The sequence below is a fragment of the Mustela erminea genome, chromosome 18, assembly GCF_009829155.1.
Source record: "Mustela erminea isolate mMusErm1 chromosome 18, mMusErm1.Pri, whole genome shotgun sequence".
Taxonomy (NCBI): domain Eukaryota; kingdom Metazoa; phylum Chordata; class Mammalia; order Carnivora; family Mustelidae; genus Mustela; species Mustela erminea.
In genome coordinates, this window is record NC_045631.1 from 38796428 (window position 1) to 38810375 (window position 13948).

Sequence of the window (13948 nt, forward strand, 5' to 3'; positions counted from 1 at the left end):
GCTCTGAGAGGCAGCAGCCTGGGCTGGAGTGAGGGCGCTGCTCTTGAGATTGCCTTACTCCCTTCATAATCCTGACTTGGTAGGAGGTCTTGGGGTGGGGTCTGGAGTGGTGGGATTTTCTGTTCTTGGGTGTGCCTTTAAGTGCTGGGCTTGTCCGCACTCCTGGGCTCTTTGGGGCTGCTCCGCCTGAAGCAGTGGCCTGGGGCCCTGGGCTCTGAGACCTCTCCCCTTCAGACTGAGCGCAGACCCCCTACCTTTGGCAGAGGGGTTCTTGGGTTGACTGTGGTGGTGATGAGGAGGGGCGGGAGGCTGGGTAGGGGTAAGGAGTCAGGGGTGGGGGTGAGCCTAAGTTCTGGGGAGGCGAGAATGCTCTGGACATCTTCCCCTGGGGGCTGCGTGTGCTGTGTGGGGAGGATCTGTGGGCTGGTCTAGTCTCTAGGCCTGTTTGGGATCTTCATTGTTAATTTAAATGGCCAGTGGCAGAACCAGGCCTGGCAGGGAGAAGGGGACTCCATTCGTCATTATCTGCTGTTGCTGTCCTCCACTCTGAGTATCAACAAGTGGGGGCTGGGGGAACAGTCCTAAATGCCACTGAATTGCTTACATTAAAACAGTGCATTTTTCGTTATGTGAATTTCACCTCAATAAACAAAAAAAGGGGGGGTAGGGCTAGGGATCACTGCTACTTTCTGCCTAGAAAGTAGCTCACTGGGAGTGCAGCTCAGCCTGAATTGCTCCTAAAAGCAGCCCTCAGTTGCCCCCCCATCAGCCTTCTAGACCTCTTCTGGGGGTCAGCTGTTTCCCCTTTCCCAGAGGACAGACTCTGGCTCCTCTGTGCCCTGGCATGGCGGAGGGGAGGAGAGAGAAGAGAGAGTAGGACATTGGGCTCCTGCCCGCGCCCATCAAAGAGACACTGGGAGGTCTTGTGTATCTGTCCTCTCTCTGGGCCGCTATGAAATCCCTGCTAGTGGTGGTGAACGGTGGCTGTCGCGGTCCTTTCTAGGTGTCCCAGGACATCTCTGCCAAGCAGCACAGCAGTCAGCCTGTCCGCTGGACTGTGAGTCACACCCCCCACCCCCAGCTGGGGATGCTGATGTTCAGCACGACCAGGGACGTGTCCAGGCCGATGTTAATGTCTGAAGGCAGCCCCAGCCCTGCTGGCCCCATGGGTGTCACTGGCTTTCTGGAGGAGCCGGAAACATGGTGTGTACGGGGCGCTTCTGAAATCGGAGCTTCTTTCACCACACCAAGGGAAGCTCCTATTTTAAGTTTCCCGTGTGCTGAGCCCTCTTGTAAAGTGAAGGATCCTTTTATAGTGCGAGAACCGCCCCAATGTGTCTGTGTGGTATGCGTGGATTTTGGCATGTAGGGTCTCTTAAAAGGGAGCATGCCTGGAATCTCACAGGGGGGCGTGCCCGGATGGAGGGGCTTGCCCCCTGTGGTCAGTGCCCTGCCCCTCTTTTCTTCCCATCTAACTCCCCTCTCCCTCCTAGGCCTGGCTCAGAGCCAGACAGAGGAGAGGGAGCAGCTGCTGGGGATTTCCAGAGCTTCCAGGGGGAGGTGGGAGCTACCCCTCCCCTTCCCTTCCCCTCTCCTCCCCGTCTCTTCCTTCCCTCCATGTTTCCCTCCTCTCCCCTGCCCCTCCACCACTCCATGAAGGACACAATGGAGACAGGGAGGAGAGTGGGTCGTGGCCCCCCTGTGTGCAAGGCTTCCTTAGAAGAGCTGGGCAGGCTCTGGGGGCCTGTGGCAAAAGCAGGACTGCAGGCCAGCTGCTGGAAGAATTTAAATGCCCTCGAATAGAACCTCAGAATTTAGCCTCCTGGATCTGGGAAGACACTACCGGGCCTAGCTACTCCTAGAGATCCTGCTTCATAGAGCGGAGGCTTGGCATCAGACTTGACCAAGTTACTGAAATTTCGGACCTTGTTTCCTCGTTTATACAGTGGGGCTAATAATAACACCTACCCTACAGGGTGGTCATTGGGTGTAGACAAAGTCGTGTCTGTAAAAAGCCTGGCACACAGTAGGCACTCAACTCATTTGAACACATCTTGGCAATGGGTCAGGTGACATCGTGGTTCTTGGAGGTCATCTGCTAGCCTTCTATACACAGTCCAGGCCACGGGACTGATGTCACGCCCCAGTATCACACAGCTGGGAGCCTGCAAGGGCAGGGACCCCAGCCCAAGGCCTCTTCCTTGTCCCCGCATCACGACAAACATGGTTCCTCTGAGGGGTCGCTGGCGGAGAATGGCAGGACTGGGCATCTCTTACCCATTCCCTGCCCTGACACCAGGGTTTTACTGGGTGTGGCTTGTTTGCCCGGCTGCCAGCCTAGAGAAGCCACAGCCCCTTGCTTCCACCCCTGAGCCAACTGTCCAGAGGTTGCTGGCCTGAGTTCCCAGCTGTTTGGCTGGTTACCAATGGCCCTTGGCCCCAGCCAGTCTAGAGGCTCTGTAGCTTCCCTCCTTGAGGGGTGTTTGGGTGGGATTCCTGAGGGACCTGGTGGCAGGGAGGAGGGTGGGGACTGGCATCTTCTTGAGTGGCCTGTTGCCCTACCCTTACACCATTAAAGATGCTCAGCGAGGTCTGCTCTGTGGGATGCCTGGGGTTTCTGCCAGAACCTGGGCACCCCCACCCCGCACCCCCTATCCCCCAGCTCTCAGCTTTGGGCCTCCTTCCTCTGCCACTTGCCCTGTGATGGCCTTCAAGGTCTTAGCCACACACCCAGCCTCCCAGGGCCCCTGCCTTCTGCCCTCATTATGGGAGGCCCCTCTTGTTTTCCTCAGTGCACTGCTTGTACAACACTGCAGCCCTGACCTAGCCATCCTCTACTGTTTCTTGCTCTCCCTGGAATCTGAGCCCAAAGAGGGCAGGCACATTGACCGTCCCCACCACCGGACACGGCAGTTTGCATGTAATCAGGGCTTAATAAATATCTTTTGCCTTGAATGAACTGGGCCCGCACCTGCTTTAGAGGTGAGCATTTAGGTGGGGGTGGGTTGCTTTCAGGGGACAAGCAGAGGACAAGCTGGGTGCTGGAAAGCCAGAGTCACAGGAACAAGCCTCTCCTCCCCATCCCCTCTAGTCCTGCCCTCCCGCCCTTCTCCACCAGAGGGTGCTCCTCCCCCTTCGGTGGAAGGACAGACGCTGTTCTCCAGGGTCACGACCCGGCCCACAGTTCCAATAACCCCCCTTCCACGCACTGTGTCTCCTTTTCAGCTCCCGGGGTGCTTTGAATCCATGATCAAGTGTGAGCTTCCAGTGGGGAGGCAGGCAGAGAGGGTCTTACTGTTCTCATATTGCAGAGGACGAAACAGGAGCAGAGCATGTCCTTTTCTTCAAAGATATACGACTAGGTGGACAGGAGGGGAAACTGACCCCAGGCCTTTGAACTCTGGAGTCAGTGCTCCTTGATGACAGCATGCAACTCCTAGATGGGTCCTGGGCCAGGCCTGATCCTGGCTGTGGACAGCTCTGGCCGGAGGACCCCTCCCTGACTGCCCTCCCAACTCTTGCCTTAGCTGGAGTTGGGGAACACAGAGCCTAGAGCTTTGCAGCTTCTTCCTTCACTCAACTCATCACCCCTCCGTCTCTCTCCTGCCCAAGTCTCTCCCAGGGCTCCCCTGTGCTGCTAACTTTCTTAACAGGCCTGCCTCCACTTCCTCATCCCCAATGATGCTCTTCCTCACTGTGAAATCTGGCCTTTGCCTCCACCGGTCCCCTCTTTGCCCAAGGTGCCCTCTCTGCCCAACACAGTGCCACTTCCTCGGTTCAGGAACGCCCTGGGTCTACTGATGACTTCCAAAGCTGTGTCTCCAGTTTAGGCCTCTCTTCGGAGAGATAGACCCAGAGTTTAAGGTGCTGGTCACTCTTCCACTTGGCAACACAGCTTGTGGGTTAAGTGTGTGGACTCTGGAGCCCAAATACCCGGATTCAGATTCTGGGTGGACTTGGGTGAGGTACTCAAGCTCTCTGGGCCTCAGTTTCCTTATCCATAAAATGAGGATTATAGTATCTACTGCAAAGCTCCTTTGTGAGGCTGAATTGGAATAACACATACAAAGGACGCACAGTGCCTGGCATGCCCCCTCTCCCTCAGAACACTCCAGATTTTTTCATCTCCTTCCCGCAACACCCAGCTGGTCACCAAGTTGTGGGGGCCTCTGATGTTTCTTGCCCCTGTCCTCATTCAGGGTCTCCCCCCTACCATCTCCCCACCAGCCGCATCTCCTTGCTGCCCGCACCCCCCTGTCTTTCCTGCTAGGTGGCCCATCTCCTCTTAAATCCCTGCCCCCTAGCCAGGCTGGAATCTAAGTGCCTCAGGCCCAGTCACTCCATCGGCATATCCCCCGCCCACGTTTCCTTCCTCATCCCTCCATGCTTCCTGCCCACATATGTACCCTCCTTACCCTCTTCTTGGCTCCAGCCACATCACTAGAATCTGTTTTCTCCTGCCTTTGCCTATGATAGTCCTTTTCCCTGGAGTGTTTTTAACCCCCATTCCTCGCCCCCCCATCTCACCATGAAGCCCCAAAAAGCTCAAGGCCCCCTCATCCTGGAAGCTTTCCTCTGCTCCTTTTCGGAGATCTCACTACAGAGTCAGGATTGGTAAGACTAGGACCCCCACAAGGGAAAGAGCTAGGTCTTATCTCCACATCCCCAGGGGCAGCCTCCAGTCCCCCACCCCCTCATATATATTAAGATTCCCAATAAGCATTTGTGAACTGAGAGGAAGGTGACTGGGCTGGGGGAGGAACTTAGAAAGAGGAGAAGTATAAGGAGGGTCCTCAGTGAGGGACCCCCCCCTCCACCCATGCTGGGCTCTACTTCCAGGAACCCCAGAGAAAGCGTGTGCCAGGCATGGAGTGGATTTGGGGGTGGGTGGTGGGACCCGGGAGTGAGACCCCATGAGCCTGAGGGAAAGGACAGGAGGAAGAAGGGCTGGAGAAGATCAATGGGAGAGGGCCAGGACAGAATGGGGGTGCAGGTCAAGGTGCAGGAAGAGGTGGGAAGGGCAGCTGGGTGGGGGAAGAGCGCACTTTCTGGGAAGTGGGAGAGGGTGGGGGAGGTGAGCGCGGTGCATTGTGGAGGGAGGAATTCATCTGCTGGCGGGTGTGAGCTCATTTCCTCTCGCTGCCTCCCGCTGTGTCTGAGGGCATCAGGCTCTGGAAAAAGTGAGCCAGGGGCACCCCAGCGGTCACCACCCTCCTCCGCTCCCCCTACAGCCGCAGTTCAGTCTGGACCCCCGGTGGTGCCACTGCTTCCCCCTTACAGAGATAGCCCGTTTGTTCTGAAAGGGGAGGACCCCTGAGCCAGCGTGGCAGCATCGGAACCCCTGGAGCTACAGGACAGAGGGAGGGAGAAACAGGAACCTTCTTGAAAACCAAGCAAGACAATACAGGCAGTATGATTCGTTACAGTTAGATAGCGGGAAGGACTTCTCAGAAGGGCCAGGGGCAGGGGGTGGGGTGAGGAGTGGGGTGGACAATTCCAGTTGCACACGACCTTGATGAGGCGAGGTGGGGAAGGAAGAGGAGTCATGAAGGGCCCTTCCATCATTATGAGAGCATCCCCTTTCCAAGGGCTGCCAGGGAACTGAAAAGAAATTAAATAAAACGTAAGATTTAAAAACAAGTCGGTATGTTCTTCCTCCGGCTCACAGGATTAGGGACGGCCTAGTGGGTGTCTGGGCCCCTCTTAGCCACTCCAAGACCTGAGTCCTGGTCCTGGGGAGACTTGGAGCTGGCGAGGTAGGCAGGCTTTATGAGGTCTTCTTGCCCCGAGAACGTGGGTGATTCCCGTGGGTAGAGTCAGCCTTCCACTTTCGTTGCCTGCTTTATCCCAATCCCATTTGTATCTACCTGTGGCCTCTGCCTTCTTTTCTTCATAATCTGGGTGAAGGAATATGGGAGACCTTTAAATCTGCAAGAAGGCATGGGAAAGAGGTAAGCTGAGGCTGTAGGAAATACAGGAAGTAAGAAGGATGTCAGTTAGACAGCAGAAGGGACTTTTCGGCAGAAATGAGGGACTGAGGGACCAATTCTTCCTGGTACATCAGGAAATGGCCTGGAGGGGTCCTGCTTAGGGGCAAGGAAATAAAGAACTGGCTCACAACCTCAGGGGCTCTTGGGGCCTACCTTGGAATGAAACCCCAAAGGAAGGTTGTGGGGAGCTTGTGACTGGAAGGCCTGGCGCCATCTCTGCCCTCACTGTTGTCCACGGCAGAGCGGATCTATGGGCTGGTCCAGAAGCCTGAATCCCAGGCAGGCTGGCTGGCTGGGTGTCTGAAGGGCTGGGGGACCCACCAGCCTCTTTCTTCCAGTCTCCATTTCTCTGCCTTCTTGGGGTCCTGGACTGAGACTCTTGCCTGGGAAGAAGGCCCTAGACAGAGGGGTTAGAGCCCCTGAAGCTCCCACCTGCCCCCACCCTTGTCTGTCCTTGTCTCCACGAGTCTCTGGACAGAAGGCTCCCTAAGCCTTTTTTCTGTCTATCCCTCTCTTCAATCCTGGGTCACTATCTTTGTCTCTGACTTTCTTCTCCTGCACTCTGCACTGTCTCTATCTTGTCTCGGCCTCTGTGATGCTCTCTGTGTCTCTCAGCCGTTGTTTCTGACCACTTCTGTCTGATTGTGTTTCTCTCTGCTTCCCTTTCCTTTCCTTCTTCCATCCCTCTCTCTCCCTGTGCTAGCTCTGGATTGGGTGCCCTTGTCCTCTTTCCTCTCCCAGCCAGGATCACCATCCATTTGGGCCTGTTCCCAGGAGGCCAGCCCAAATTGTCTCCCGGAGACCACCACTCTTCCCCAGGCTGCTCTGTCTTCTAGCTCCGCCGCCTGCGCAAAGCCCTGCCGGAGCCCCCTTTATCTGTCAGCTGCTCTGGGGAGAGGCGGCGGGTGCGCCCCGTCGGGAGCGCAGGGGGCGGAGCGAAGGGGCTGGCCCCCGGGGGGGACACTCCGCGCTCGGCCCCGCCCCCTCCGGCCCCGCCCCTCCCGGGTCCCGGCCCGCGCCCCCAGCAGTGCCCCGGCCGCAGAGCCGCCGCTGCCGCCCGATGAATGGAGTCGCCTTCTGCCTGGTCGGGATCCCGCCCCGCCCGGAGCCCCGGCCCCCTCAGGTGAGGTCGCTGGGCCAGGGGAGGGGGGAGGATCCAGGCGCTGCCGGGGAGCTGGCGCCTCAGGGCCGGGGTCGCGGCGCCCCCACTCGGCGGGCACGGCCTGGGGCGCACGCCGCGGGCGCCGCGGGCACGGCTGCAGGGAACCTGGGCTGGTGGCGGGCCGGGGGAGGGGGCCGGAGCGAGAAGTGCCCCGGGTAGGGGGGCGGGAAGGGGGAAGGCAGGCAGAGGACCGGGACGCGTACGGGGCTGCCAGGGCAGAGGGCACCGACCAGGGCGGCGGTGCCAGGCCCCCCGCGGCCGGGCAGCGGGGGCGGGAGGCCCGCGCCTTTTGTCCGGGTTTTTCAGGCGGGGCGTCTGCCGCCGTTTCCTCTGCCCGAGTTTTCGTTTTCCGTTGGCGAGGCCCCGGCACAGCTGGAGGGAGAGGGAGTGGGGGAGGGGGTTCCCGGAGCGGGATGTCCTTGGCCACTGCGGCCGGACACCCCCCTCCCCGCGCCACACTCGCCCCCTGCCGGGCCTGACCGCACGATGAGCTTCAGAGAACGGGTCTGTCGCTCCACTGGCTCCTGGGAGAAGACAAACGGGCCCCGGGACCCCATGGTCCCGAAGGCTCAGCTGCGTTCCCCTCCGCCCCCTTGGACTGGCTGTGGGTGGGTCTGGGTGCGGGGTGCCAGGGGCATTACTCAGCGCTGGGCTGCTTTGCTTGGGTTCTTTCATCTGCCAGCTGTTGAAGCTGGGGAGGGGCCAGTAAGGACCTTGGGGCCCCTTTGGAGCCAGCCCCCTACCTCCAAGCCTGGTTGACCGGTGCTGGAGTACCCCAACACTGCACCACCCTCCTTCCAAGTTCAAGGGTTGGACGCTGTCTGGCCAGTCCTTTCCCAGGTTGGAAAAGAAGTTGCCTCAGGGTCCAGGTTGCGGTCAAGGTCTGGGCTGAGGCCTCTTCCTCTCCTGACAAGGCTGGAGGACTTAGTGATGCTCTTCCTCAGCTGCCTCCCCCTCTCCCTCCACCCCATGCTGGAGCTGGGGTCTGGTGCTCTGCAAACTCTTTGAGACTGGTGTGTTTCTCAGAAGCTGGACATATGCTCAGTTCTCCCTCAGCCTGGAGCATTCTCTCTTCCCAGACTCTCCCTGCGCCTTTCAGCCAAAGTGTTTCCTAATTACAAACTTGAAATTCAGGATGGACAGGGGGTGGGGGTGGAGGTCATTAAGCCTGAGTCCCATGGATTCACAACCACCCCCAACCACACATACTTCATCGCCACCCCCCACCTTGTCCACCCCCACCCCAGGCCCAGCTCGGAGTGGATGGGGTTTGATTCCATGGGGTTCAACCCCCTCTGCCAGGTCAACAGCCTTATTCCCAAAAGTGTCTGCTCTTGCTGAGATGTGCTCATTGGCCTGCGATTTGAATCTCCATTACATAACCAGTCATTTCGCCTCCAAACACAACTCAAAGGCCCCTAGCCCCAGCCTCGTCCACTTGCTCCCAAGGTGGTTGGGTCCACTCTTACGTGGCTGGGAACTCCTGTTCCAGCATCTGAGGCCTTGCCTTCCCCTTGGGAATGGTAAGAGCAATAAATCTCTTTTACCTTCAGTGCTGGATTTCAGGACCTCAAAAGCCCTGTGGGTGGGCAGGGTGGGTATTTGGGTCTGAGACCACACAGAAATATTGCCAGGGATGGAACCTGGGTACCCTGATGAGATCTGGGCATAAGGCGAAGCTTTGGGGAAGAGGGTGCTGTTAGGAAGGTGGCTTTGGGACACCATGGGCAGTGGGGTAGGCTTTCAAGGATCCCAGTCCAAGCAGAGAAGGACTGGACCCAGGGAGCAGGCCTTGTGCTGGGCTGCCTGCATGGGGACCTCTCTGCCCCCTCATCAGACTTGCCCTGAGCCCGTGGAGAAGGGATGCAGGAGGCCCCTCTGGTTGCCCAGCGGTGCAGCGGTTTGCTGGGGATGGGAGTGGGATGAGGGATGGTGCTGGTTGCAGAACAGGGCAGGAGTGGGCTGGCGCACGTGTCCTTCATCCTTCATTGCAGGGAATACTTAGAGGGGCTGCCTGGCATGTAAGGTTAAAAGAGACTACAAAGCAGGAGAAGGGACTAAGTGATAGTAGGAGGGACTGTAGTTACCAGTAGGGAGAGGCTTTCGAGCGGCAGCCTCCCAGCCTGGCCGGAACATTCCACAAGGAAGTTTCTTCCAGGATAGTAGGGTAGGTAGATCCCCGTGACACTGGATTCAAAGCAGAGGAATCTGGAGAGATTCATAAGGGATGCAAATATATTCAAATAGACATATACCTTAGTGCCTGGAAAAAAAAAATATGTGTTTTTAAGGAGGTGGGAATTGCTTTACTAATACACCTGATAGTTAAGATGTAGGTAGTAATGACTCTGGGCCAGGATTTATAAAAAATTACTTCCTTTAATCCTCACATCTGTGATGTACTGTTATTGTCCCCATTTAACAGTTGAGACCACCAAGGCATGGAGAGCTAATAGCTTGGCTTAAATAATATCACTAACAAGTGGCAGAATCTAGGAGGGAATGTGGCACTCTGGTTGGAGACTCCATGCTATTATCCTGCCATCCTGTTTTTTGAGCTTTCCCTGGTCCCACTGTCACTCCTGCCTTGATCAGGGTCCATCTCACAGCTACAGCTCAAGAGCAAGGTGAATCTCTTGCTGGTTTGGAGCCTGGTTGCTTGTCTGGAGCCTGGCTGCTTGTAGTCACGCTGGGGCTGGGCAGAGGACTGGAGACCTCAGGCGGCCATCCAGTGTTGGTGGAACCAGCTCATAGACTCCCCCAGCATGCCCACCCCACCCCACCTCAGGCCAACCCATAGCCCTTGGACTGTGGCTCAGTTCATTGGTGTTTCCCTCCCAAAGGGGCATCAGCCCTGCTCTGTTGGCTGCAGGGGTTCAAAGGTGAGATATTGGCTTGGTCAGGGATTTGGACAAAGCCCGGTTTTAATGATCCTGCTCTCCCTCCCTCCCCAGAGACAGTCATGAATAGGGCCTGTGGGAGCTGGCTCTGCCTTTCCCCAGCACCCCCACCCCCTTCAAACAACCCGCCTTTAGATCCAGGCCCCCCTATTTCATGCGATGTGCCAGCTCTTCAGCTGGGCTGTGCCAGTCAGTACCAGGAGAGCATCTCTTCCCCCCTGCTTCAGTGGGACAGCAGGCTGATATGCCCTAAGGACCACACTTAGGGCGAGTTGGAAGCTTGGTGAGAGTGGGATTGTGACCTGTCAGAATGCGTCAGGACTGGAGGGGTCATCATGTTGAACTCCTTCATGCTCTAATGGGGAAACTGAGGCCAGGCAGTACCTAAGGTTAGGTGGCCCAGGAATGGAGGACATGAACCCGGGTGTCCTGATTTCCAGGCTCCCAGGTCTTGCTTTTCTCCACACTATTCTGTCCATGGCGCACCCTGCCCCCTGCCACCACCACCACCCCTCCCTCCGCCCGGTGCTGGGTTCTGGGACTGGGCCTTGGGACAGAGGGGAGGAGCAGGGAGGAGAGGACAATGTGCCCCGTTCTTCTCTGTGTCCCCAGCGGCCAGCACAGCGCCTGGCACAGGGCGGTTCTCCATAAATGTTTGTGGAGGCTGGGGAGCAGCCCTGCCCCTGGCCTCCCAGGGTGCCCGGCTCTCCCCCTGGCATTGTGACAGTTGGTCTGCACATTAGTCCCCTCCAACATCTTGGAGTTATTTGAGGATAAGGAAAGTAATAAAAGGAGCTACTTCCATAGTGCTTCCCACGAGGTAGGAAGCTACCGTATCACGGTCCCATTTCATTGATGAAGAAACTGACACAAAGAGATTCTGTGGCTTCCTAAGTTCACACAGCTAGTTGTAAGTGGCAGAGCTGAGGGGTGGACTGGGCCCTTCACCTCATTCCCAGCAGCCCCAAGGGTGTGGTGTTTGTCTTGGTGTCCACAAGGCCAGCCATGCAGCCGGTACTCAGAGAACATTTGTTGACTGACTGGTTGACAGAATATGGAGAAACCACAGATTCCTGTAATCTAACTCTTTGGAAGTAGCTGGAGTTGGAGTCTTGGGAAGGGAGCCTAGAGGCACGACATTTTGTTATCTGTTGCGGGAGTGCCTGATCTAAACCCAGACAGGAAAGGAAAGCTCACACCCTCCTTGTTCTCCCGGAATTTTAAGGACATGGTGCTGAGCAATGGGCACATGGGAAAAGACTACAGGCAGGATTAATGAGTCTCATTACTTTTTCATCTCTCTGGCCCTGAGATCTTCAGCCCAATGCATCACCTTGGATTAGTGGAAGAATCTGCCAGCTTCAGTTGGAAGTTCAAGGCAGAGCTTGTCATGGTTCAAGGTTCTGGTTCAGGGCAGTGTCTGATTCAAGGCAGAGCTTGTCATGGCCACCCAGGCACCTTTCCTCCATGGGATGTTGTGGAATTTCTGGCCACCTCCAGTCCTAAGCCTTAGGCCCAGGGTCATCTCCTCCACCCTCCTCCAACCCATGTGCCCCTGGGCAGGGGACCTGTTTCCTTCTGACTACCCCTCTGCTCCCCACTTGCTGGTCTGAAATCACATCAGTTACCCGCCATGGCTAGGCCACACGTCATCTGCAGACAAAGACTGGCGGGGAGCTCTCTAAGGAAAAAGAAGACTCAGTGTGGAGGAGCCCTTCTAATACACAGGCAGCCATGATGGGTGAGAGGCCTGGGCCTGGCGTGGCCTGTTGGCACGTTGGGGGGCAGGTTGGTTGGGCCCTTGCCTTGAGCCTGTTGCAGTCCACATTTCAGCTCCACGCCTTTCTCACTGTGTGATGTGGCCCTCCTGACCAAGTTCTTTGTTTTTAGCCTCTGTTTTCTTACCCCTGAAATAATCTTACCCCGAAATAATCTCACTGGGAGGATGAAACAAGGTGATAGAGGAAAAGTGGCTGACACCTGGTAATCTCCACTGTTAGTAGCCAACAATTGTTAAACAGATGAGAGTCAATGGATGGAAATGAGAATGACCTTCTTAGGGCACAAAAAGGAGACGTCAGAGCCAATGAGCTGCTCCTGGAGATAATGAGGCTCCCATCAGTGGAGGTGAGCAGGCACAAGCTGGGCTAGAAAGAATTCAGGCATTGGGTGAAGTGTTGAAAGAGAAACTTTAAGCGCCCTGCTTTGGGATCAGTACCCTGTGGTAGGGAGTTAGGGGAGCAGGTGAGAGCTGGTTCTTGTTGCAGGGTACTGGGGAGTGGGGGGGCAGAGCCCCAGCCTCCTGGGAACATGAGAGGTAGACTGCTGTGACTGGGGGACACTGGGAGGCTCCTCTAAGGAGAGGGAGTCCAGGGAGGCTGCCTGGAGGAGGTGTGGAAGGGTAGCTGTGGTTCTGAAGGATGGGAGAAGAAGAAGGCCATTGCAGGCCTGGGCACGCTTGGTGTTTGAGGGGCAGGGAAGCCCCTAGGCTACCAGTCCTGAAGTCAGCTCCAAAGCTCCTGGCTACCCAATGGGGTATGGTGGTGGCGGAGGGGGACCTGCTGGCTCCCTGTCCTCCCATGCCTCAGCCTCTTCTTGAGGGGCCAGGCCTGCTCCCAGTGGCAAAGAGCTGTGGCTTGTAAAGAGCGGAACTGGGGAAAGAAAGACTTCTTATGTCCAGTGCCTTTGGGGGCGTCTGGGGGTCGAGGGAACAGTGGGGCTTTTGTGCCCAGCCTCCGGGAATCTGGCCGAGGAGGAGCCGTCCTTGGGTCTGGCTGGGCCCTCAGCAGGCAGGTCCTCTTTGAAGTGACCCTTTCAAAGCTCAGCCTGAATCCCTGGGAGGGGAGACCGCTCAGGGCGGGGCTTAGGGATGACCAAGACCGGCAAGCCAAGCATTCAAAGACCCAGTGCCAGGCTCTTTGCGAAGGCAGGCTGGTAGGAGGGGTGTGGGCTGGAGAAATGTGGCCAGGCTGCGGCGGGGCGGGGGCATGTGGGACCATGGAGGAGGACAGCACCCCAGGGGTCTTGGCCCCCGAGTGTGGGTTAATATAGGGAAGGACAGAGTTCACCTTGGCCGAGTGCCTGGTTTCTATCAGTCCCCAGATTGATTACTGTCTGATTCTGGGCTCCTAAGTCCACAGCTGTGTCTTCCTTTTTAACTTCCTCAGGGAGCATGAGAACACCCCTTGGAAAGAATCTGTTGCCAGCACGGGACTTAGAGCCCCTGGGAGGAGGGACAGGGGCAGTCTGGCCTATTGGAGATTTTCCTGCTCCTGAGAACCCCCCGAAAGGCTGTAGTGGAGACCCCCACCTTCTACCACAGTTTCCTTCATTCTCAATGTGGAGGAAACTCTGTATTGTTCTCTAAGAGAAAGGGAGGGAGGGAGAGCGAAGCCAGCCAGAGAGGGGGCATCTTGGAAAATTTCAACTGGAGGGATCTTAAAGGACCCCCTCCCCCACCAACCTGGCCACCTGGCCCCCGCCTCCACATTTGACTCATGGCAGAGCTGAGGCCTAGAGAAAGGCCAAGGCCAAAGTGAGGAGGCAGAGGGGGAGGGACAGTCTGAAGTGGGAGGAACATGGAGGATGAAAGCCAGGTGGGGACAGGGCTCAGGTGGGGACAGGGCTCAGGCGGGGACAGGGCTCAGGCGGCTGAGTTGTATGTGATCTCTTCACATACGAGTCTCTTCAGCTCGACTCTGCTATGATTCCATGAAAGGAGGCTGAGCAGTGGACAGTGGCACAAGACAGCCCAAGGTGAGAGCCCTACCCCACCCTGAGGCTCTTTTCTCGGTCATGGCCCCACGCCCTGATCTCTGGGCATCATGGCACTCTCTATACTCGAGAAGATTCTTCTAAATCTCCCTTTCCTCTTCTGAGGGTGTGGCCCCTGGTTC

General features: G+C 57.0%; 1 protein-coding gene across 4 annotated transcripts in view; it reads left to right on the forward strand.

Moving 5' to 3' along the window:
- Nucleotides 1-13948, forward strand: part of ARHGAP23 (Rho GTPase activating protein 23) — a 78082-nt gene that overhangs the window by 932 nt on the left and 63202 nt on the right. For 3 of the 4 annotated variants that reach the window (XM_032320618.1, XM_032320623.1, XM_032320619.1), the window contains exon 1: nt 6997-7113. The exons of the other annotated variant lie outside the window; for it this stretch is intronic. In XM_032320618.1, the coding sequence (XP_032176509.1) occupies nt 7051-7113 (63 nt within the window). In that variant the 5' untranslated portion in view covers nt 6997-7050. Of the gene's footprint in view, nt 1-6996; nt 7114-13948 lie in introns of those variants that run through there. 4 annotated transcript variants of the gene reach the window in all.